General features: G+C 44.5%; 1 protein-coding gene across 2 annotated transcripts in view; it reads right to left on the reverse strand.

The window, feature by feature from the left end:
- Window positions 1-460: 460 nt before the first annotated feature.
- Window positions 461-25,429, reverse strand: part of CUNH1orf105 (chromosome unknown C1orf105 homolog) — a 33,472-nt gene continuing 8,503 nt past the window's right edge. Inside the window, exons 3-8 of one of the 2 annotated variants that reach the window (XM_037506476.2) lie at window positions 21,689-21,758; window positions 14,382-14,456; window positions 7,903-7,970; window positions 5,207-5,262; window positions 1,056-1,197; window positions 461-731 (exon numbers count right to left, since the gene is read on the reverse strand). In XM_037506476.2, the coding sequence (XP_037362373.1) occupies window positions 626-731; window positions 1,056-1,197; window positions 5,207-5,262; window positions 7,903-7,970; window positions 14,382-14,456; window positions 21,689-21,758 (517 nt within the window). In that variant the 3' untranslated portion in view covers window positions 461-625. Of the gene's footprint in view, window positions 744-1,055; window positions 1,198-5,206; window positions 5,263-7,902; window positions 7,971-14,381; window positions 14,457-21,688; window positions 21,759-25,429 lie in introns of both variants that reach the window. The other variant, XM_054693469.1, reaches the window with a different exon arrangement.

A 25,429-nucleotide genomic window follows, 5' to 3' on the forward strand; every position in this document is an offset into this window, starting at 1 on the left:
GTTCCCCCCTTTAGGTACTGTTACCACACCACATCCACCACCACAGCACCCACAGTCCTCCACCAGAGTCCACTGTGCTCCCTCCCTAATTTGTTCTCCCCTGTTCCATTCCCCCTCTGGTAGCCTCAGCTTTACAGTCAGATTTCTAGAGTTTGTTATTAGCTTGGCATTATCTGACCCTTTGTTTAGTTTATCTATATTCCACATATAAGTGACATCTCTGGTATTTGTCTTTCTCCTCTGACTTATTTCTCTTAGTCTAATCTGAAGGGGCCTTTTTTTTTTTTATAATGTTCTTCTGAAGTTGGGCATGAGCATATGTGCCTATAAAAATAATATTTGCAAGCCCAAAGTTTTCTTTTGTTTCCCTCTCTGCTCACACGTGGGTCAGGAAAGAACTGGAAATATACATCCTCAAATCAAAGCAACCAAACTACCAAATACAAATATTTGGTTTGGATTTAATTGAGCAAAGATTAGATAAACATCTGAGCTACACAAGACACCACAGGAGGTCACATGAGGAGGGCAGAACAAGGGACAGTTCCCGTCCTCAAGGATAGCAACAGCCAATCACTTGCCTTTTTCCAGTTATTGCATCAGTGTCCTCTGTCATCTACCAGAGTTAAATGACAGAAAAAAGGACCAAGGGGTGTCTTCCATCTCTCTTCTTTACTCTTAGCAGGCTGAACTCATGAGATATCTCCTGGCACCATCTCTGGTTTCCTGCCCTGAAGGAAGAACTGAAATCATTTTTCCCAGAAAATGCTTGTGTTAGAAACAGAAGGATGTTATCTGCTGTAATACAATTAAGAATACTTAACAGAATAAAATTAATGACATTCAACATGTTGTGTTTCAATCAGTCTTTATAACATCATCACTTTGTCTCTAGGAGGAATGAGAATAGAGCAGAAAGAGCTTGAATTTTAGCAACTCTAAGGAAGACAAAATTGAACCATCTTTTTGGATGGAGCAAATGATGTGAAGGCACTGGCTTGGTGAGGGTGTATTCTCTCTGGGCAACTAGGGTGGGATGGGCTCCAAGCATTTACCACCTCCTCATCTTGCCCACTGGCTGCTTTTTTGGCACAGAAGAGACTTCTGACTCCTGTAGAGTTTTGTAGGCATTTGACAGCATTCCATGGAAGACAGCGAGCCTGGGGCCCATAATGGGCAGCCTGTAGTGGATGTTGTCTGGAGAACAGTACAAGAAAGGAAGCTGGGCAACGGCTGCTTATATTCTACTTTTAAAGAAATTCAAAGCAACCAAACATTACCCAAGACCTCAATTTAAAACAGATTCAAAATGCACATAAAAATTCCTTACAATAGCATAGGTTCCCCAGCACGCCTTATTCTTGGGCATATTGTCTTGGTGCCCAGAGTTCCTGCTTATCAGCTCTCTCACCAAGGGCAAATGTCCTGGTATGAGGAACATACTGGGAAACCAGCAGGCAGATGTTAGAATAGAGATAATATGCTTTGACCAGCAGCAACAACGGAGCCCCCAGGCAATAGGCCCTGGTCACTCCACCCTAGCTTAAATCCCCAGTAACTTTTCTACCTTCCCCCCCACCCTCTGCCCCATGCACACTCCCTGTGTTCTTGCCCCACCTCTGTTCTCGATGCTAACAAATATGACACTGCCTTTGGATGGGGGCTGTACATTACATCCCTGTGTAGCTCTCCAGGCTTCTCACTGCCCCACATGGACTTTGAGTGATCTCTCTCACCCTGCACAGCTCCCACTGCTGCCACCCTGAGGTGACCCAATGAGCCATCTTACCCCCCACAGCATTTGAGCATTTACAAATCTTGTCAAGGAGGCCAAAAAGGAGTACCTAGAAACATCTCAAGTATTAGGAGTCACTATTAATTAAACTTCAAATAAAAATAAAATGTGTCTGGAATGGTAATGTGAGTCAAAGGGAAAAGAAAATTCTTGGGAGACTTTTCAGGGATAGGTATATTGTTCATGCTTTTGAAACAAACATGATCTCACAAAAGGACTACAGGAGAAAAAGTACTTACATTTAAAAGGAACCTTCATTTTATGAAATAATTTATTTTAGGGGCCCTTAACATCTTTGTTATTCTGACCTCCTCTTTGAATATGGTTTTATGGACAAAAAGTTGGTTAATATTCTACTTTTTCAGAAGACCCATTGCTTGAAAGAGTTGGAGAATGAAATAGCATATTCCCACTAGAAGCCACTGAATGACTAAGGGATCTGAAGTCCTGAATTCCCTAGCATAAGCTCATCAGTCCAACTGAAAGTGAATTCAGAGATAGCACCACAAGGTTACAACCTAGCGTCTGGCTTCATCACTGTACCATAGAGGAAGCAGAGGCCCAGCACCATAGGAACTGCTGGACCAAGGAATAACCATCTCTCCTTCATCCTGACCTAGTGCACTTTGGACCATTTCATGCCACTGTGCTAAGTGGTAGGACCAAGTCAGGTGGTTAGTATTATACGAATGTTTAGTGAGACTCAGAACCTGTGAGTGTCACAGGACTCTGAACTCAATACCAGAGTCAAACAAGTCCAGGAGAAATTCCACTCACCCACAATGATAAACTCTTTTCATTTACATAGTCCTCACGAATAATTACTGACAATATATAAAGTTTAGCTTAACCCAGAAAAATACTAGAAATCACTGTGGTGACCAGCACAGTGAGTTAGACGATCATTGGCAGCAGCACTTGCTGGGGTGAGTCAGCTGCTTGGTGTTTGTGGCAAGTCCGCAGGCCACACCACAAGGGTGGGAAGCAATTTTGGCAAGAAGCCACAGGGCTGCAGCGGGACGTGTCTCAATGGTATAAAGCAGCGGGCTAGCACCAGTGTTGACAGTTCTTCTGGGTTTTTTAAAGGCAAAGGACTGTGTCAAGGATCTGGCTCATGGAGTAAAATATGGCTCTGGGTTTACAGGTGAGAACATGGAAGCTCAGAGAATTTAAACAATTTGCGGTCTGTACAGAAGACTAGACTTTACACCCATGTCTCTCTGCTACTAGGCAAGTGCTTTTTCCATGACCTCAGAGCATAAACAAGAAGGGTCACAGCTGGAATCACAGTAGATCTACCAATCTTCAATTCCCTGAAGTTTGCTCTCCTCCAAGACTGTTTCCCTGAGATGGACTTTATGGGCAGCAATCAGACCTGGCCAAGAACGTAAGGTGCTGTTCTTAGGTACACGAAGTCCAGGTTTTATATTTGTAATCAAAGTATGCTCCCAGAGCTAACCAACCAGTAAAAGACATCTTTTTATACTGTCTTTTAGGATCAAAAAATAAACATTTTTATTGAGGATGGGCATGTAATAGTGCGTGTGTGTTAATACTGGTCCAAGGGAAACTCGATGAGTGTGTGGTTGATAGGGAGAACCCTGAAACCAACTGCATATGCCTTCCTCCCTTTCCTGTCCCCCCACTATGTTCTCTTGGCTTCTAAAATAAGGAGGTGTTTGCAGACCAGAAAATAGCAAAGGGGGAGATTTTGTTGGGCGGATGCTTTTAGCAGTAGGTGTTATGGTCCACTTTGGCTAAATGTGAGCCATGAGGTAGGTCCATGTTTTTGGCTACATAAGGAGGGCTTCACTGTGGCAGCTGCCTCTCACCCCATTAGAATGGACATCTTCAAACTTCACTCTTAACCTGAGTCTCTGGTTTTCTCTGGCACCCCTTTGAGACAGTCCTATCCTCAAATTTTTTTTCCTGAAGTCTTATTTTACTTCTGGTTCTAGATTCCCTGCAACCTCCCAGGTTGCCTTTCCCATCAAGAATGTGATTTTGAGAAAGTGAAAATCAGAATCAACAAAAAACTATGAAACAGAGATACTTTTGGGGGGGTGGGGGCGGGAGGGGAGTGATTGGGATCAGAATGGGGGGGGTTGCAATTGTATGGGGAATATAAAATTTATTATTTAAAAAAAAAAAAGATAAATACCGGATGGTCTCACTCATAGCAGGAATCTAGAAAACTTAAATAAGGGACCAGAAAAATGAATAACTATAAGAAAGTAAAAATCAAAATCAACAAAAAAACTATGAACCAGAGACACTCTATGGGGGGTAGGGGGCAGGGAAGGGAGGGATTGGGGTCAAAATAAGGGGGTTGCAATTGTATGGGGAATATAAAAATAAAATTTATTAAAAAAAAAGAATGTGATTTTGATTTTATTATGCGTATCGAAAGAAAGAAAAATTGAATGTGGCTTCAGTCAAGATGTGAACTTAGGAGAAGACAGACACAAAAGTGACAGCTTCTACTGCACCAAACCCTTGAATTATAATTTACCCTACAGAATGACTTACTACCACTTTCACCAGCGCAGGGCTGGTCTCTCTACAAGATGGGAGTTAGGTCAATGCTAAAGCTGAAGCAAGAGCTGCTCTGTTATTCTTTTTTTCTGCTAACAGCAAGTGAACATAAGAATAGCATTAGGCTTCTTCCTGGAGGAGCAGGTATCTTCAGGAGCTTGTGGGTAGAACCTTGGAGAGGTCACTCCAGGGGAATGAGGATATGGTACCCACCCCATCTCAATTGGCGTGACCAGAACGGCCTGAGAAGGGACTTTTGTCTAACTTTGTGCCCTATCTACATGGAAATCCTCCCCCAAGTGTATTATGGGATTCTTTATGAAGAATGGAGCACAGTCATGTGCTCTAGATATGGGAAGGAATAAGACAAGGAAAAAGACAAGTGAAGCCTCAAGTGGGAACAGGTGAGACTGGAGAAAAGGGAGGACAGTGAACCAATCAGAACAGATATCAATAAGCAGAATGAAAAAAAGAAAGTGTTAGAGAATGGGAATTTGTTCAGAAAATATATAAATTATTGGGCCTCCCTGGTGGTGCAGCGGTTGAGCGCCGGGTTGCAAAGCTGCCTGCAGCCTCTGCAGCGCCGGTTCGATCCCCGGCTGCCAGGCGAGGGAACCACATGGCACACAGACCTTTCCTGCCACCCGCTGCTCCCCTCAGCAGTGTCCTCCATCTGTCTGCCTGTTCTGCTCCCTGCTCTGGCGCTGGTGAATTCTCTCACCCTCCCGCGTTTCTGACTGTACCCAGTGCTTGTATGAATAAATAATATAAATATTTAAACAAATATATATATATATAAATTATCTGAGAGACTAAGCTCCTATTCTCATATCTTTGAGACTAAGTATATGTCAATTATTCCAAAAGAACACTAACCTGTAGGGATATTACTGTGTGCAGTATAGGAACCTGTTAAATGGAGATTCTTCATTCTGATTGGCAGAAGCAAGAAAACACATCAGTTAATTGCCTAAGGCATGGTGAAGAGGACTGCATCTTTATACATTCAAAATACAGAAGGTCTCTCGAAGGCAGCCCCTGTCAATCTGGCGATCTTACCATTGCCAAGTGAGTTGAGATGGCTGGCCCTGTGCTTCTCAAGCTCATTTTACTTAGTGTTATTTTCATAGATATCAAGATAATAGCTTCATTTTAAAGAAAAAGTTTTATTCCAGCATCAGAATATGTATAGTCTGAAAACAGAAGGAATTTAGGAAAGAATATTCCAGTTTTCAGAAACAAAATAACAACTCTTCTTGATTGGCAATCTACTCCTTAAGAGCAAAACTTAGGGCAATGTACTGCTTATACCTTTTTAGTTTTAGGGAAAGTGTTTTGATCATGTCCACTTTTTCCTGGTGGCTAAGACCGTGGAGAGGACTTTAGACCAAGTTGTATAGCAGGTCCCGGAATAAGGTTATTTCTTCCAATGTCATTTCCTTATAACGATAAGAAGAAATCATACTAGCTGACATTGAGTGCAACAGCAACCTTCAAGGATCTGCTTTTATTATAGATCATTTTGCTGCAAGATGCAGTTTCTAAGAACCTTTCAGCAATGTTAAGAAGTGAATAGACTCACTGAATAAGAGTCCAAAACATTTCCATACTAGTTTAAATTGCTTAATTTGCAAGGACTGACAAATCTTTAAACTCTGAGGGAAAATCACTACACAGAGTTCATGATTTCTACTTCTCAAAAATATTTCCAAGATGATTTTTAATTTGCTATCAAAATTATGGCCATTCCAGCCAGATAACTTTATTCAATTGCCATTGGAAGTCTCATTGTGACCAAAAAACCCCCCCAAAAACAAAAAACCCCAAAAAACCCCTTTATTACCCATTTTGGGCAAACAAAGTAGCGGTATTTGTATGACTGAGTAGCTTAAGATCTACACTACTGTTTAACAAATATATAGCCATATATTTTCTTTCTCACTATTTTCCTGCCTCCCCTTCTTTCTTTTCTTTATTCCTTTCCTTCAACAAACACTATTTACTACAATGGCCATAATAAAAATCATTTTAAAGTATTATTTCAATGTGGACAATTCCACCTACTTATCTATATACTAGGAGTTTTAAGAAGTGGTTATGTTTTATTTCATTACACTCAAAAAAAAAAAAAACAACAGTGACCAATAGAGGGGACGTGATTGTAGGATAGGTTCAATCCTTTGTCTTATCTTCAAAGAAATAAGAATTATTTATTTAAAATAAAACTAAGTAATGATTCTTAGATTGGGGGCTTTATTTAAAGTACAAAACTTGTAAGATATATAAACTGGGGTAACACATTTCAAAAGTCTCCTTCATGTACAATAATCCTGCTCAGAAATGCTGACTGTAAAAAGATCAGTTTTCCATGAAAGTCCATAAAAATTATTTAGAATTACTTTTATTGTGATATAAGTGTTTTGTTTTTTTTTCTTTTAAAGTATACAGTCAGTGTAGGTAAATGCTATTAGTGCTGGAATCTTCGAGCTCAAATTCCCACTTCCTCCATGACCCTGTCTTCCCAGAACAGCTCCCATTCCATGGTTGTGATGCTTGGATCAAATGGGCCCAAAATCACAAAAGGAAGCATAACGTCTACTGCTGGCCCATAAAGGGTTACAAAAAGGCCTAATTATTTTTCCACATTATTGTTCTGAACATGAGGGTGGGAGAGGGGAGGGAGAGAACTAAATATTGCCATTAGATCACATATAAGTTTGGGGATTGGTCATATGTAAGGGTGACTATGTCTATACTTCAACCCTCTATGCAAGACAAGTCTATTGCATTGGTGCTTTATCCAGGGTGAGCTCTAATTTTGAGTTTTTTTAACAAAGTAAAAACTGAGTCCTTTCCCCCTGTCTCATAAATACAGAAGAAGAAGAAGAAGAAGAAAAAAACCCTGAAATTCAACTAATCAAAATTCTGACTGCATTTTGCCTCTGATAAATTTGATCTTAATAACAAAGGAGTAAATGGTAACAAAACTGATGACAGTAAAAAAAAAAAAAAAAAAAAAAACTGTATACATAAAAATGGTTACATTGGTAAATTTAATTAAAAAAATAAAAAAATAAGAGCCCATAAAAAAAAAATGAAAATGCATACATTGTGCAAAAATGAAAAATGATGTAAGAATTATATAAAATAAAATATATTATTAAATAAAGAAAAAAAAAAAAGTAGCAGTGACTATCCTCGGCACAGGTCAGGTTATATGTAATATCTGAAACCTTCAAAATTAGCTATGTCACCAATATGGAGAATTTTTGTACTTAGTTCTGCTTGGGTTATCAAAGGAATTTCCTATGTTATTTTTTATACAATTCCTGTGAAGGTAGAAAGGAAATTATAATTTCTACAGTAGTTTCAATTTGGTTCAAGCAAAGAAAGGGTGAAAACAACTTTTTGGTGAAATATCTGGTTTAACCAGAAAATGACACTAGTGAAGACACCCATCCCCAAATCACTCCTTAAACATTTTACTTATTATGTGTTTCAATCAATTATGCTGTGTCCTCAAACAAACACAATCCTAACTAAATGAAGGCTCTATTTATATTTTGACTTACTTAGGGATCATAGACTTCTCAAAGGGTAGTTTCTGATTACTTGGAATCACCAAAGTTCTTAATTGTGCCTGAGAAGAAAGTCTCAATTAGAATATTACCCGAAACTGCATTCTAATTTCAATAAATAATGTGCCACCTTAGCAAACTCAAGTTGTACTTAATATCAGAGTCATTCATACATTGTGATATGAATGGACATGAGGGACTCAGCCTATTTCCAAGCTGTAGGGTCTTTGTTTTTCTCTGGTTATCAGATTTTGAAGTTTCATAACTCAAGATTAGAAACCACTAATTTTTCTTTGTCCAGCTCACCCTTGATATTCTCCAGGTCTCAAGTTAATGGTCGCTTTCTCATAGATGCTACTGGTGCCCAGACTGCTGCTGGAAGGCATCTGTCTTCTCATTGCCCCTTGGGCTTCCGTTATCAGAAACTTTTTGTTGTATTTACTTGCCAAATGTGTGACTTCCCTCCATGAGGGCAGAGGCCACATTTCTATTTTGTATTTCTGGGGCTTAACACAGTGCCCATTTAAAAAATACTTTCTGGGGCCTCCCCGGTGGCGCAGCGGTTGAGCGCTGGGTTGCGAAGCTGCCCGCGGCCTCTGCAGCGCCGGTTCGATCCCCGGCTGCTCCCCGGCCACCGGAGGAGGGTCCCACATGGCGCACAGACCTCTCCTGCCGCCCGCTGCTCCCCTCAGCAGTGTACTTCGGTCCTTCTGCCTGCTCTGCTCCCCACTCTGGCTCTGGTGAATTCTCTCACCCTCCCGCGCTTCTGACTGTACCCAGTGCATGTATAAACAAACAAACAAATAAATAAAAAACTTTAAAAAAAAAAAATAAATAAAAAATACTTTCTGGTCAAATTAGTGAATGAAGGAAGCCACTCCAAAGCACACTTAAGGTTTGCAGTCTGCCCCATACACAGGATTAAAATCAATTATACAGTTCCAGTATTCCCGATTGAGAGATATCTCTAACTTTTTCAGATTTATAACTAGCACTAGATGTTGGTTTTCTCTTGCAGATCATGTTTTCTCTAAGAGGCATTTCCCCTACCCCAAAATATTAAAGCCCTGAAATGAAAAGTTCATCACGAAGATGTGGCCACAGATACTCAGCTGGACTGCTGAGTGACTTGTTCTAAAAGACAGGTACTTAAATTTATGATACAGTAAACTTGCAAGCTGGTGTGTCAAGGATCTGGAGATATGCTTGAAAACAGCAACAATCTTAATATTAAATCTATACAAATGCCAAGTGCAAAGTGTTGAATCACATGGTTCTAACTCATTAGCTGAGGAATGGGAGGAGAGGTGGGGCAGATGCTGGTGATCGGGTATGGGCAGCCTCTGGGGATACTGAGGGTGTAACAGGGTGGTCCCCAGGAAAGGGGGAGGTTCCCTGCCCCACCCAAGGGAGGGTGGAGCTGAGCAGGAAGAGGAGAAGCTGCAGAAGAGACTGAGGAAGGAAGCAGGATGGAGCCAGGAGACCTGGAGGAGGCGCATGGAGCCGAGAGACACGTGAAGAAACCACTTGTCTTTTGGTGGTGGACGAGGTGACACAGATGTGGGTGAGACCCGTGGGGAGGTGACAATGGCAGCTTTTATCTTGATTTTGATTTTGCTCTTTTCCTTCCAGGCTTGTCTGGTTGTTTCTGACCCTTTCTGTGGGTCCCCACTGGAAGATGCCTTAGACTTGTGGCAGGCTTCGGGGCCTTGCACTGGGCCAATCCCATATGGATGGACTTTTACCCATGAGGGGACGGGTAACTTTGGGTGCTTCATTTAGAAACTAGACTCTTTGCCTTACCTGTATTGTTTCCTAGTTTTATTAAAGTTCCTTCCCATTAAAGTCTCATATGTTTAGTGCTGATGCGGCGGATGGCAGAACCCATTTAGAATAGGCAGTTTTGTGGGGTTTGGGCTGCCCCTCTCCCTTTCCTATAACAAGGGCAGCAAAGGTTTTAGGGTGAACATGAGAAAGGTGTCAAGATATATAACAGGGAGTAAGAAAGAGCGAACCTTGTTCTTTGAAAAAGATGTTGCCTTTTTTCAAAATGTCTTCTGAAGTTGGGTCTGTTCCAAGGCAAGATGGCAGAAACTCCACCTCACCCTGAATAACAGAGTCCTATTACAAAGTCCCTAAATCCAGCTATTACTTTGTATGCAGAAGAGGGTTACAGGGGCTCCCTCAAAATAGAGCAACTAAAGAGGGCGTTTTTGTCTCTGAGAAAAAGTGTGTCATGTAGAGAACATTCATTTTTCATTCTTGAAAAACCCAGTCTTCTGAAAAATTTCCCCTGATATTTACTTTTCTTGCCCTGTTAGGGGGAAAAGGATGTCCTAAAGCTAATTCCATGCAGGCTTTGTGGACTCCACCCCCACCCCAGGCCAAAGCCAAAGACACTGGGAACTCCAAATCCCAGCACCACCAAAGGGAAGGTGGCTGGGACCTGAGGGTGGGGTTAAGCAGCCAAGTTGGTATAAGGGCAGACACGTGGGCTTTGGGGGCCCCCCATTTTGGCTCTGCCAGCTCGCAGCTGTCTGGCCAGCTCTGAGAGTGACTTTGGGTTTCCAGGTCCGTGGATCGGGTAGGACGCATTAAAGACTTTATTTCCCTATTTTCTCCCTGAGTTGTACATTTTCCTTATTTCCTTTTCCCTTGTAAATAAACCTTTTATTAACCTTTTGTGTGTGCCTGTAGCGGAGTATTCATAAGTCCCTTTAAAGCGCGCGGGTGAGGACCCACAGCCAGGAACCCGTTCAATATCGGGGCTGTCCTATAACAGCTAGCTTTATGGTGACCAACGCAAGAAAAATTACTTTGGGCTGGTCAACCACAGGTGAAGCTTGGAAATCACATTGGGCACCAAGCTGTTATAGGACAGCCTCGATATTGAACGGGTTCCTGGCTGTGGGTCCTCACCCGCGCGCTTAAAAGGGACTTATGAATACTCCGCTACAGGCACACACAAAAGGTTAATAAAAGGTTTATTTACAAGGGAAAAGGAAATAAGGAAAATGTACAACTCAGGGAGAAAATAGGGAAATAAAGTCTTTAATGCGTCCTACCCGATCCACGGACCTGGAAACCCAAAGTCACTCTCAGAGCTGGCCGGACAGCTGCGAGCTGGCAGAGCCAAAATGGGGGGCCCCCAAAGCCCACGTGTCTGCCTTTATACCAACTTGGCTGCTTAACCCCACCCTCAGGTCCCAGCCACCTTCCCTTTGGTGGTGCTGGGATTTGGAGTTCCCAGTGTCTTTGGCTTTGGCCTGGGGTGGGGATGGAGTCCACAAAGCCTGTATGGAATTAGCTTTAGGACATCCTTTTCCCCCTAACAGCCCCTTGATTCCCCATTGGGTCTATTTCTATCTCTAGTCAGCACATTATCATTATCTGTTTTATCTACTGGCTCCTTATGAGCCAATCCTTATTCTTTTTATTTCTCTTTACAGCTGAGGTATTACCTAAGCAGCTGGCACATGGCAGGCAATCAATAAGTCTCTGCTGAAATGAGCTGAATAACATAAACTTTCTAAACCAGTTCTTATATGTCTCCCTGTGGTAGGTCCAGTTTGATCTCTTATTTTTAAGGGGCTTAAACATGTTAATTAGAAACTAAGACAACTCCTGCGTTACAAAATAGATGCTTTAAGGGCAAGATGAACTGTTGGAGCAGATACATGATAAAACAGTTTAGATAAGACTAAGGCAGAGATCTCTGGTGATTCACAACCATAATTCTCTGCTGATATTTCTTTCACAATAAACAGTTGAGCTCCTGGCCCAGGGTTACACAGGAGTATGAGTAGTTATGCAAGCCAGGTCCTATTTAGCATTTTCTTTTTTTGGTATTTATCCATTCTGTACTTTTACACTTAAATGATTTTCTAGTCTTTTTAAAAGTTGATGTATAATTCACATACTAAAAAAAAACACCATCTTAGGATACAATTCAGTAGTTTTTAGTATACTCACAAAATTGTAAAACAATCACCATTCAATCTTTATCATCCAAAAAAGAAATCCTGTGCTCACTGGCAGTCATTCCTCAGTAATTTCTCCCCTAAATCTTTGGCAACCACTGTCTATTTTCTGTCTCTAGGGATTTGTCATAGAAATTGGAAATTCATACAAATGAATACAATACAGTAGGTACCGTTTCCTGTTTTGTATTTTTTTTTTTACTTAGCATAATATTTTTAAGGTTCATCCATGTTGTAGCATGCAGCAGTATTTCCTTCCTTCATGTCTGAGTAATATTCCATTGCACAGATTAAGTCATATTTTGATTTATATCTTAATTTCTTTCTATGACATATTATAAATTGTATAAGTCCTACACTTCTTTAGTTAAATTTACTATTAGGTATGTTACTTTCTGATGTTATCATAAATGGAACTATTTTATGAATTTCATTTTTGGACTGTTCATTGCTATTATATAGAAATAGAATTAATTTTTGCGTATTAGCCTTTTATCTTGTAACTTTGCTCTATTCATTTGTTAGCTCTAATAATGTTAGGGGGAAAGGATGTCCTGAGCTAATCCCATACAGTCTTTGTGGACTCCACCCCCACTCCAGACTAAAGCCATCAGGACATTGGGAAAGACAAATCCCAGCCACCCTCCCTTTGGTGGTGATGGGATTTGTCTTTCCCAATGTCCTGATGGCTTTAGTCTGGAGTGGGGGTGGAGTCCACAAAGCCTGTATAGGATAAGCTCAGGACATCCTTTCCCCCTAACAATAAGTTCTTTTGTGAGTCCCTTAGAATCTTCTATGTAGAAAATCACATCATCTGCAAATAAAGTTTTATGTCTTCCCTTTTAATCTGAATGCCTTTTCTTTTTTTTGGTCTTAACTACCTTGACTAGAATGTACAGTACCATGTTGAACAGAAATGGCAGGAGTACACATCCTGGTCTTGGGAAAAATATTCAGGCCATCATCAATGATTATGATATTCATATGGGTTGTTTATTGATAACCTCATCAAGTTGATGAAGTTTCTCCTATCATTAGGAGTATTTAGATATCTTCCCTGAGAAGAAAGAGAAAAGAGGGAGCTCTGTGACTACAGCAGATGTGCAGCCTCAGCCCCACCATGGAAGCCAAGGAAAGGGCACTTGTGCTTTTTTGCTAATGTTCTATACTTTCCCACCACGATCTGTGGTCTTGACAATAGTAGGAAGGGTCCCCAGGCACTTCTGTGTCTGAGGCTCTTCCTTTTGACATCTGCAGCAAATAGTATAACTACAGTATGTGGCTCCACTCCAGTTGGGCCTGGGCAAAGGCAAAGGTCAGAGAAGAGGTCTTGAGAGACAGAACAGCTGCTGACTTCCAAGTGAGCCAGCTGGCCAAGTCTAGCTTAGGCCTGGGGTCAGTGTATTCTAAATGGGGAAAAAGTGGTTCCAGGAATAAGACCAGAAGAAACCCCAATCCCAGCTTCCCAGATTCCAGTCAATGCTAATATTGAACACTGTGATCCTAAGTATGTAGAAAATGAACACAGATTGCAACATCCAGGTACACTCTTGCCAGTAGCTTCAGTTAAATTTCCAAATCTCACACAACAATTTCACAAAACTACTGGTTTCTTCTGTGCACTGCTAGTGCCCCGCTAGTGCCCCTTTTACCAGGAACTCACTCAAGGAGCCTCCCTTGGGTCTCCTGTTTTTCTTCCACTCTTTGCCCTTCTTCACACTCGACATATGAAGGCCCCCCATTTCTCCCTGAGTGGATATCAAAATTAAAGAGACCCTTCTGCAACTCCTACCCCGAACCTAACCATTTAGCTAAATTAACTTTCAACCCAAGCCTGACCCTTATCTGACTGACCCTAACCCTAATCCTTCAACTGACCCAGGTCCTAACTCCAACCTGCCACAGCATCCCTCCCTCCTGAAACAGCCCTCTTTCTCCAGTGACTTTGGACGTGGCAGGATTTTTCCCTTGGTGCCCCCAATCTTCCTTGACACCTTATTTCTTTTCCAAATACCACCAGTTACAGACATCCCTGGTAGTTTGAACATACTCTGGATGCTCTCCACAGCTTTTCTCCTTGGGTGATGTCTGAAGATAGCGAGAAACCCAAAGACTGAGCTGCGTGTCTCATAGTTGCCGTGGTGGAGGTGGGCTGTGTGGTGTGTGTGTGTCCACAACTTTCAGAACCTCTCTCAGGGTGCAGTTACCTTAGGAGTGCAGGACAAATTGGCTCATCTCGTTCCGTCCCCTCAGGCCCACCTACTTTGGTTCATCTTTTGGTTTGCTGAAGATGGGGAAGGTTCACCATACTGTGTCACATGACAGTGTTCCCAGGGCCAACAGTATCTCACCTACAGCCCTAATGAAGATCTTCCCCTCAAGAGTTCTCATCATCCTGTCTCCCTCCACTGGGCTTTGGGAGGGGTGAAATAGTGTTGCACCTTGAGGATGCCCCTACCCATATCTGTCATCCCAGCCCCATCCTTGGCTTACCAATTTCATTTCATGACATGTGGCACAGAGCTGCTTGTTTCTGGCCCACGAGGGGATATTCTGGTTCCTTCTGGCCTGAGGGGAAATGATGGAGAGGTGAGGAAAGACTGGCGTATCTGGGGAGCAAAGAAATGGGACAGAGGCAGAGGGGTGAGAAATATTAGAAGTCATTCCCTCCATTAAACAGATGGAGTCTGGCCTCAGTCTTAAACCTGGGGGGTTCTGGATCTAGACTTGGCTTCAGTAGGCTCAGAAAGGGTTAAGGCAAGAGGGAGAGAACCATAGACCAGGTGGCAACCTCACGGCCATTGCACAAGGTAGGACAGGAAGAGGCAGCTGGCAGAGGGGGCCAGGGCTGAAATCCAGTGAGCACGCTCTTTATGGTGTGAATGTGGAGTCTGAGGAGTTGTGTTCTCTCAGAGGTGACACATTTCCCCATACACAGGCTCCTCCATACACACTACTTGAGAGCTTCTGAGGACCTGAAGAAAGTGAAGACTTCTCTCCTGAAAACCGCTGTTTCCTGGCCCCATGCCTTAATTCAGGCTCCACATCAGTTCCCACACAAATACCCCAGCCCCACAGGGCTCCTCCATTCCTCCCAAGAGTCCTCAGTGGCACCATGGCAGCACAGGACTGGTATGTGATCCTGAGCACCTGCCTTCTTTAGGGAACAGAGGCCACCCCAGCAAGTTAAAGAAAGCAGTAATGTGGGGAGAATGGGGCACCGAGTCTGCCCCCCACAATCACTGTTTTTTCTTTATGATTTATTTTTATTTATTTATGCATATAAGAACTGGGGTACAGGCCAGAGGTGCGGGGAGTGAGAGGATTCACCAGAGACAGAGTGGGGAGAACAGGTGGATGGGGACTGAAATACACTGCTGAGGGGAGCAGCGAGTGAGACACGAGAGGTCTGCTGAACCATTGAGGTCAGCTCCCTGGCCAGGGATCAAACTCATGGTGCAGTGGCTGCTAATAGTGTCATAGTGCTGAGACTTAACCTCTTGAGCCACTGTGTTCTTTCTTTGCTTCCACTGGAAGGTGAACAGGGAGCCTTCAGAGCATTTTACACCTTCAGTGTGAGATTCTTGTTTGCATCTCTGAGAGACCTTGGTTAGGAAGCTCATGGGAACTCACAGCTGATCTTCCTCACTCTCACTGACACCACGGTAGAAGGGTAGAGCATGCAGGAGAGGAGAGATAGACAAAGACAATGAACTAAAACCTCCCCTTGCAGTTGGTGACCTATTTCTACCTGTGTGCACCTGTGCCCTGGCTTGCGCCAGCTGTCCAGGGAGGCTTGGGGAGCAGGGAGAGGAGGGCCATGCCTGCGCAGCATGGGGTGTGTCTGGAGTGGGCTGGATTGGTATGCATCCGGAGAGAGACACATGGCACTTGGGTGAGCCACTTCTGGAGGTTGGAGGACTGAGCTCTGAGGACAAAGTTGGATTCTTCTGACAAATATTTAAAATACATTTCATTTTTAGAGGCCAAAAGAATCGACTCAGTATCTCAGTGTTGTGGGCTGGCATGTGACAGCGTGAGTGAGAATGACTAGGTTCATTCATTCAACAAATGTTGGTTGTGAGGCCACAACAAGGAGGGCGCTGCACTGGGGTCACAAAGATGCAGAAGCAACATCTCTGGGCTTGAGGAAGATGAGGGAAGAAGACAAATACACTCATTCACCATTTGTTAGGTACCTAGGGAAGCTGCGACAATAAATGAGACATGGCTTCTGACCTCAAGCTGTCACTATGGACAGTGTGTTCATAAGCACTATGGCGTTGAAGGTACTTAGGACAGAAATATATTGAGGCTGCACTGAAACTGAAAAGAGACATGAACGGAGTTCATGGGGTGCAGGTGGGGACATGGAAGGAAAGTTTTGAGAAGGGTTAAAAGAGAGGTAAAGCTGGGATAGGCAGCAGTGGGGGGCAAACAAGAGGGGACACATTCCAAAAGTAGGAAACAAGGCAGAATGACCTAGCAAATCCTCTCAGGTGAGGCTGGTGGGATGGTGGGTGCTGTGGTAAAGAGGAGGGGAGTAGGGGAAGAGCAGCTGGGCTGAAGTGTCCCGTGGGTACCGACTCCTTCGCTTCTGGGCTAGCTCAACCTTCTACCAGGTCTTCACTGATCCCAGAGGTGGTCTCTCTGGCTCACATCTTTGAGTTCTGCAACTCAGCCCTTCTCTGAAACTGTGACTCAAGATTGGAGGCATGGTCACAGAAGCAATGATACTGCAAAGAGGGGCCAGCGTCCCAAAGGAGGAATCAGGAAGGGCTTCTAGAAGAAGTGTTTGCACTTGGTCCAAAAGGATGAGGAAGATCTGGACAGGTGGAGGGGATGTGTAGGAATCCTCAGGCAGATTTCTTTTTAGCAGAGTGATAGCCAGATCCTTGTCTTTCCAGCAACTGAGTCCTTCATCTTTTCCAGATTTCAGGTTTCTACATAAGACTAATACTAGATCTGACAGGAAGAGGAATAAGAGTTCATCATGAATCAAGCAACAGACTTATGTGAGAGGCCCACAAGGTCCATAATTTCAAATGGGACTGTGGGTCATGATCATAACTTGGAATCTGAAGGATGAAATTCATTGGATATTGTCCTGGCCTGTTTGTTCCTCCTTTAAAGAGCAAGGATGTGTCTCACACACCTTTGTATTCCTAGAACCTATCGCAGTCTGAAATATAGCAGGCATCCAACACATGTTGGCTGAAAGATAGATACAACACATATGTATATAAATACCAGAGACATAAGAGATACGTGTGAGTGTGTGTGTGTGTGTGTGTGTGTGTGTGTGTGTGTGTGTGTGTGTGAGAGAGAGAGAGAGAGAGAGAGAGAGAGAGAGAGAGAAGATCAGCATTATTACTGTGCACCTTCAGGGGAATGTTTCAGGAATCTGTGTGCAACAAATTGATTCTCCACAATGTTCTGGGGGAAGGGGCTGGCTTCGGGTCCAACCGGAATATCCCCAACCAGACTCTATGTGTGACCTGGCGGCTTTGTTAATTCTATAAATTCTATGGATCTCCCATCCTCTGCAGTCTCTGTGGTCAAAAAGACAAAGATCCTGCCCACACTTTACAAGTAGAGTAGAAAACCAGCTGATAGCCCTGTCAGGAATGTGGCAGTGGCTCTCCACCTGAAGCTATCAGCTGTAGCCTCACCTGAGGAAAAGCCTCTCCATTCCTTTTCTTCTGGAGAGGGGTAGGGCACGGGAGGGGGTGTTTATACAGCACTGGAGGCAGCTGTGAATAAGTCCTGCCTAGACAGTCTACCAAGAAATGATGCTAACAAACTTGGGATTCCATGTTATATAGGCCTTGGCTTCCTCCCTTGGATCTTGCTTCCTTTCCCAGCCCTGATGCCCAGGGCTTTCCCTTCTATAACCTTCTCTTCTCACTCTTGGCTTCCTTAAGGCAAGCTAAATGATAGCAGGAACAGGAATGGCAAGTCCCTGCTTATGTCACTTGTAGAGTCAGAACCACCATGAGGCTCTGAAATGTTAACGGTATTCTCACTGCCCACATAGCTGGCCCCATGAGACTAGGCACCCTGTGACAGGACAGTGAGGCCAAGGTCTGGTGCCCATCTCAGCCTGTCCCCAGACACCAGAAGCTGCTCTTCACACCTCACAAGTGGAAACTTCCTAATATTTGGGGTCAATATCTGTCAAGCCTCCAGGGATCTGGCTCATGGCCCAATTTTTTGGTCTTCTTGAATCTTTGGGAAAGGAACTTGGAAATATGTTTTTCTCTTTTTGCTCCCTTCCCCCTACTTCCACCTCTCTGCTCTCTGTCTCTCTCCTGCTCTCCCTCCCCAGCTGCATCTCTGCTACTGCACAGCCCCCATAGCCAGACTTCTTGTCACAGGTTGGCTAAAAGCAAAATAAATAATGTTCTTGTCTTACTCTGACTCATTAGACTGGAACAACAAACCCAGATCAAAGAGAACAGGGAGGGGGCAGGGCAGTTGCTGGCAGCATGGAGTAGCTTTCAGTGCTCCATTAGTAACTGAGGCCCTCTGGCTATAGCACACCCAACCCAGAAAGTAGACAATGAGGCCTGGGGGGGCGGGGTCTGCAGCTGCAGATCACCCTACATCTTCTCTGCCTGCTTGGCTATCTGAGCAAACACCTAGTCAACAATTTGGATGCACTTTCCTATTTCCTGGCATCCCAAGGAGTTCTGAGTCAATGCCTGTAAGTGGCAGGTGAAAGTTGGATTGTCAGAGGTGTCTCCACATGGGCACACATATGGGAAAATTTAGGCTCCACTGTTGTTTTCCTTTTTTGTGTTCTGTCCCCCGCCTCTCTCCTCTCTGTATATCCCTTAACTCTAATACCTGCTCTCTGCCTCCCTCTCTCCATTTTTCAATCTCTGAGCCTCCTCAGTTCCCTTCTGTGTCTGCAGATTCATTAGCTCTCTGGACATGTACACACCTGCCTCCACCCCAGGGCCTGCCGTGGGCAGGAAGAAACACAGTTGGAATGTGGGTGTTCAAAGTCCTGCCCTTTGACTGGTGACGGAGGAGTCTGGGCATTAGGTAGCAGGACCTTTGCCCTTTGCACAAAGGTGGGGACTTCTGAGTGGCTGCAGGGCTGCCAGAGGCTTCCTGGCAAGTCCCTGATTAGAGGATAAAGGAAGTGACATGGTGTCCACAGTGCGTTCCTCTCTTGTGTGATAAAACAGTTTCTTTCCAGGAAGAAGCAGCTGCCCCAGGAGCCTATCTCTACCTCAGCACCCATGTTAAGTCTCACACTGTCAGCTGACTCTGGGGGCTGGATTCAGGTTTGAGATGGTTTGTGACTGCCATTGTCTGACCAGGTGTCCTGAAAGAACAGGGCTCCCAGGTTCCCCTGAAAGATGGCAAAATATGCCACCCCAAATATGCCACTTTGGCTAAGACTTTTTGAAGCTACAGGCACTTTAAATATTAGTGGGTGGGGCGTCCCCTGGTGGTGCAGAGGTTGAGCGCTGGGTTGGGAAGCTGCCAGCAACCTCTGCAGCTCTGGTTCGATCCCCGCCCCCTGGGCAAGGGTCCCATATGGCGCGCAGACCTCTCCTGCCGCCCGCTGCTCCCCTCAGCAGTGTACTTCATCAGTATGTCTGCTCTACTTCCTGCTCTGGTGAATTCCCTCACCCTCCCGTGCTTCCGACTGTACCCAGTGCTTGCATAAATAAATAAATAAATCTTTAAAAAAAAAATTAGTTGGTGCAAGAGGACCCTCTCTGGGGGCAATCCTTCTTTTCTTCCTACAAGCAGGAGATAATGCCCCATGTGGCAAATATCTTCCCTACACCAGGAGGAAAATAACATTCTTATCACCTAGAAGCAGCAGAAGTTGAGAGAATTCTGTGCAGACCCTGTTAAAAGGATTATCGTCCTCTTACCTACCCATATATGTTAGTTACTTTCCCACAATTGCCTGTCTTGCATTGACCTATAAAAACATTTAGGTTTTGCTACTTCTTTGGGTCTGTTTCTTTATGAGGGTTCCCATATAAAACTTGTATTAGATTAATCTGTATCCTGGGCCTCTCTGGTGGCATGAGCGGTTAAGTCTCAGCACTATGAACTATCCCCAGCCAGGGAGCTAACTCACATGGCACAGCAGACCTCTCCCGACTCACCTGCTGCTCCCCTCAGGAGTGTATTTCAGTCGATTCACCTGTTTTGTTCCCCACTCTGTCTCTGGTGAATCCTCTCACCCCCTGCACCTCTAGCCTGCACCCCAGCTCTTGTAAGCATAAATAAATAAAATAAATCTTAAAAAAAAAAATCTGTATCCTTTTCTCTTCTTAACTGGTCTTATGTCAATTTAATTTTCAGGCCCAGTCCCAAACCCTAAGTCAGCAAAGGTAAAATTTTGTCTCCCTTTTACACACATGCACAATGGTGGAGGGCTAACCCCCACCCCCAAACACACACACACACACACAGGGTGTGGGTGAAAGGGAGGGAGGTATTTGAGTGAAGGCATTTAGAACTCCTGAGTCTCCCAGAGTGGCCAGCAGGTTGGGCAGCTGTTACTCGTGGCTGCCATCCAGTGGCCGGTATAGTCTTACAGCCATGAAAGTCTAACCCTACCGATGGGTCTCACACTGGCACTTTTGCTTTCTCCCCTATTACCCACCCAGACAAACTGGTGGCTAGAGCTCCGTGCCTGGGATGGCAGGTGCACTGAGACCCAGAGCAAATACAGGTGCTGGGTGGCAGGGGAGAGACTCTCTAGATAGGAAGTTCCAAGCCACTGGGAGACTAGAAGTCTTTTTGCCTGCTGTTGCCAAGCCAGTCCTGTCTGCCCAGCCTCCTCCATGCATGTAGCAGCTCTGCACTTACTGCCTGTCACAGTGGGGGAGTTGGGGAGGTGACTCCTGCTCTGCTCAGACCCTGACCATCCTTAGTGCTGAAAAGCCGAGCGTCTCCTCATTGCTCTTGGCCTTTCCAGGTGTGTGCACTCTGAATCCATCTCCTTGCTTCCCCTCCACGTGAGGTGACCTGACTCTTCAAGCCTCTTCCTGCCACTTCCTGTCCACTCAGCCTCTGTGTCTTCGCTCCCCTGGCTCTGGCCTTCACTTGGGGAAATATTGTCCAGACTGAGACGATGCCACTGGCTGTTAAAACTTTCTCTGCTCCCCTTTCCCATGCAGATGGTCCCTCCTCTTCTCACAGCACTTCACCCCTCTCTCTCTGAAACCCATCCCACCCACTCACTCACCTGTGTGGGCAGCCTCTGACCTACTCATCTCTGTATTTGTATTAAACCAGATAAAAAGGGCTCAGTAAGCATGTCCCATGAAGAGACATGAGGGCTCGTTAGAATTGTGGCTCATATTTACTGGCTCTCGCTGTGACTGGGGTGCTTCTGGGGCCTCTTCGTGCCCTGCCCATGACCAGTCATGGTTGATTTCTGTTGGGTGGAGGGAGAGGAGGAATCTTTAATGTGAACCTCCCCGAGGGCAGGGGGCTGTAGGTGGGACACCATAAGGAATTTGTGGGGGTGGCAATAGGAGGGGATTAGAGGTTCCAGAATTAGGATTGGTTCTGAACATAGGCTGAGCAGCAGTCCCTGAAGCTCTCAGAACAGATTTCTCAATAGGTCATTTTTAGGTTGTCCTTTCTGATGATTCTAACCTCATGATTTTGTTCTTAGTTCCAGGGGACAGAAGGCCCAAGGCACTGGAGATGGGGAGAGAGGTTGTGCTGAGAGGAAAAAACACTTCTGGCTCATAGCCTATGTCACCCTAAAACAAGCTAGGGTTTTCTTTTCAAATAAAAATAAAAGTGAATACCTCAGATAAGACACCTGGAGCTTGAAGACAATTTGGCAAGTTCGTATTCTTGGACGAAATCAGAGAAGATCTAAGAAATCAAAACAAGAGCAAGTCAGAGGCACTGTCTTGGGTTTGAAGAGCCAGGCCCATGTTTGCTTCAGAGAGAAACCCAGGGGTGCCCTGAGAGTGCTCCCCATCCTAATCCTGGAGGGAGCAGACCATTTTGGAGCTTCCTCAAAATGACTCTATCCTTTTAAGTCACCTTAGCTTCTCTATCCCTTTGGTTTTGAACTCACCATTTGTAGACAGAGACAGTGCATGAATACTGAAGGGAAAAACTGTTCATCAAGCCAGTGTGTCCCAGGTGAGAAGCCCCTAAATCTCTTACTTGAAAAGGCCTACAGAGAAGTTACTGGGCCTTCATGCCTGCTGGCTTGGAGTCCATGTCTCTGCCCCTGAAATATTCACTTATTTCCTCCATGGAACACCATCTCCTTCCATCTACTCTTTTCCTTGGAACTTTCTTTCTTCCAAGTCACCAGGGAAAGCAGTGAGGCCCCAAGTTAACACCAGTTCTCTTCACAGGCCCTTTTATTACAGTGTAAGAAGCAGGAGGCCTGGGCATCATGAATTGCCTGTGTGGGCAGTGCTGTGTGTGTCCCCGGCAGCCATGAAACAGAAACTCGGAAACTCGGAATGCTGGTCCTCTTGCCAAGAGCAGCGCTCTTTTCTAATGAGGAAAGATTTCATTGTCCATTGTTTCTTAGAACAGGCATGTGAAAGGAGTTGGGTGTTAACGAAGCCTTTATGGCTTCATCTCCTCACTATTTCCTAGGCTCTGCGAGAGCAGGGAGGGAGTCTGACTGGCTTTTCACTCCCTTGTCTCTGACATGTGAATAGATTGCCTTGGACTTGACAGTAATGCCGACCTTGAGAGACCAGAGGCCAATAATCTCAAACAGGGCCTAACGATGAGTGTGGCTTCCACATAGTCAAGCCAAGCCGAGAGCCCTCCTAGAAGGAACTGTGTGTTGCGGAGCCACATACAGGGATGCTTTGCTCCTGTTGTGGGGGGCTGGTTTAATAGTGAGGTAGAACAGAAACTTAACACAAAGGCTGCAGCCCATTTCCACTTCCCCCATCTAGTATTTCTGAAAAACAGCTAAGAATATTCCATAAACAAGCCGACTCAAATCCTACTAGTTTATCTAATACCTGTTGTCACTAGTGAAAACTTCTGTATCATCGAAAAGGAGGTTAGAATCCAGTGGTTTTGGTTAAAGAAATTGGCCAAATCTTACTACCTTAATTTGTAAATTACTGCTCCTTTTTAAAAACTGACCAAGTCTCATTATGCCACCTGTAAATCCCTTGCCCCCTCAACTAAAAACATATCAGCAGTCTCAAGACTCAAGGCACAAATTTCTCCCTTGAAATCTGCCTTTCTCTTTCCTGAGTGTACTATCTTACCTACAATCAAGCTTCACTTCGAACTCACTGACACTGACTCCTGCATAAATTATTTCCTGCAAATAGTTCAAGAACCTTGGGGTCTCTCAGCACCTCTGGGCCTCATAAATGGGTACAGGAGTAGGAAAGGATGGTGGGATTGATGAAAGCTGAGAGTAGAAAAATTTAGGATAGAAGGTCTCCAAAGACAACACCAGAGGTGGGGGTAGGGACAATTAATGAAATCTTAAACTGAATCCAGCTGAGGAAGTTGCCAGGAATCTTGAGGTGGAGTCAGAAAATATTATCAGGGATAAGGTGGGGGCAGGGGGAGGCAGAGAGGATGGATCATCAATCATAGAAGAGCAACCCAGTCTGACTCCACGGTGATCATTTCCACAATAATTCCATCCAACACAATAAAAGAACTCCCATTGCTCTGGCAAAATGCAGCTCTTGCCTTTTACAACTGCCAACTTGGGTCTATGCAGGGGTCTCTCTTAATAAACTTGCCATGTGCTGATTGACTGGGAACATTTGCTGAATTCTTTCTCAGAGGGATCTTTCTCAGATGCCAACCTGTCATTATTCCTGAGGGCCCCTGAAGTGCTAACTACTCTTAATAAGCACAATATCACCTGTGCTTCTAATGGGCCAACCAGCCTTTGGCTTTGTTGCATCTCTCTCCTTGGCCACTTGGTATTAAGACATTGGCTAGAGTTTAGATCAATTAGAAATTTGTAAAAGGAACAAACAATAAGCATTTGAAAGGATCACTGAAAATACACAAAACTGTTTAGCTGTTTGCTCTGAAGTTCATTTTAAAAAGGGTAGCAGACAAAGCAAAGGTATATGCTATGGAAATGTGGATAGAGGGGGACGGCCCTCATGCAAAGTCATGTATCCAAGGCAGGCGGGTACTTGACAGTTACCCACAGAAGAAATGTCTTTTTAGAAAGGACAACTTTTCCACCAAACTGCCGCACATTGGGGATCCAAGCTTTTGCATCTGTGATGCACCTCTGACCTTGCCTCCTGTCCTGCTGGTCCCCCAACCTCCCACTGAACCCACATCACCTCATACTTGCCCGCCATCTTCCCCCCACCCCCCATTCCCAGAGCTGGATAAATCACGATGTGCTGGGGTCAAAAATGGGGGAGGAAACAGTTAACCCACTTGTAAGGGGCAGGAAGGGACAGTGCAGGTTTTCTATGATCCGAGCAGATAGGGTAAGGAGAAGTCCTGGAGCTCTCAGTGGCTTTTGCAGGCTTTTATTGGGATTTACCAGGTACATGGCAGGCAGGGGTGCTGGGGTGCCAGGATGCTGGCAGGCCACCCAGCCCCCCGCAAGTCTTCACTCTTTCTGGGCTCTCTGGCGTTCTCTGGGGCTCTGCTCCTCTTGTGCTTTCTTCCATTCGTTCTGCTGGCGTTCCCATGACGCCGCCCTTATAAGCCCAGTCTCTCAGCCCAGGTGAATCCCATCTACATATGCCCACACCCTACTCCAGCTGCCCACCATCAGGCATGCATTCAGGACCGCAAGGATCCATCATCAAACCTAATGGCAGGAGGGCAGAAAAGCCTGATACTTTTTACCTTACCTTACACCAGTTCTTTCAAGGGGTAACTTTGAATTCCCCCAATTTTGAAAAAGAAGGCCCTGTGTTCCATCACAGTTTGTTTGGAAGGGACAATGAGTCCCAGGGAAAGTGGGGAAAATTAGGCAGCTTCAGGGTCAGTGCAGGCAGGACTTTGGGAGAGTGAAAGAGGCTTCTGAGATAAGGGCAGAGAAATTCAGGAGGGCTAATGAGGGCAATAAATTTTAAGGCTAAAATTTGAGGCTAATTGGGACAGTAAATTTTAAGAGACCTTGGACAAGGGAAGTAAAAAGAGAAATTCTAAGATAAGAGCTGGGAAAATGGGCACATCTGCCTGGAGGGTAGCCCCTAGGAGAAAGAGCCAATCACAAAATAGGATGATGAGATTTTAGAACAGAGAAAATAGGCTTTAAATATCCCCTAGACGTGGATCCATTATGGTGTCTTTTGTCCTCCTTGGCGTTGGTACATTGGAATCTCTGCTTTTGTTCTTTTCCTCTAAATAAACCTTACTTTCTTGAATAAAGTTTGTTTTTCTCTGTTTACTTGTCTAAAAAGTCCTCAAATTCCTTTTATGGCTTTGTGGGACAAGAACCCATGGTGGTTAAGGGCTAAATTAACAGCGCACACCAGCTTCAACAAGACTGATGAGACTGGAGGAGACTGTCTCAAAATTAAAAGCAGGACACTGCTCCTTGATAAAGATGGGAA

The sequence above is a fragment of the Talpa occidentalis genome, unplaced genomic scaffold, assembly GCF_014898055.3.
Source record: "Talpa occidentalis isolate TD23 unplaced genomic scaffold, MPIMG_talOcc4v2.1 talOcc4.12, whole genome shotgun sequence".
Taxonomy (NCBI): Eukaryota; Metazoa; Chordata; class Mammalia; order Eulipotyphla; family Talpidae; genus Talpa; species Talpa occidentalis.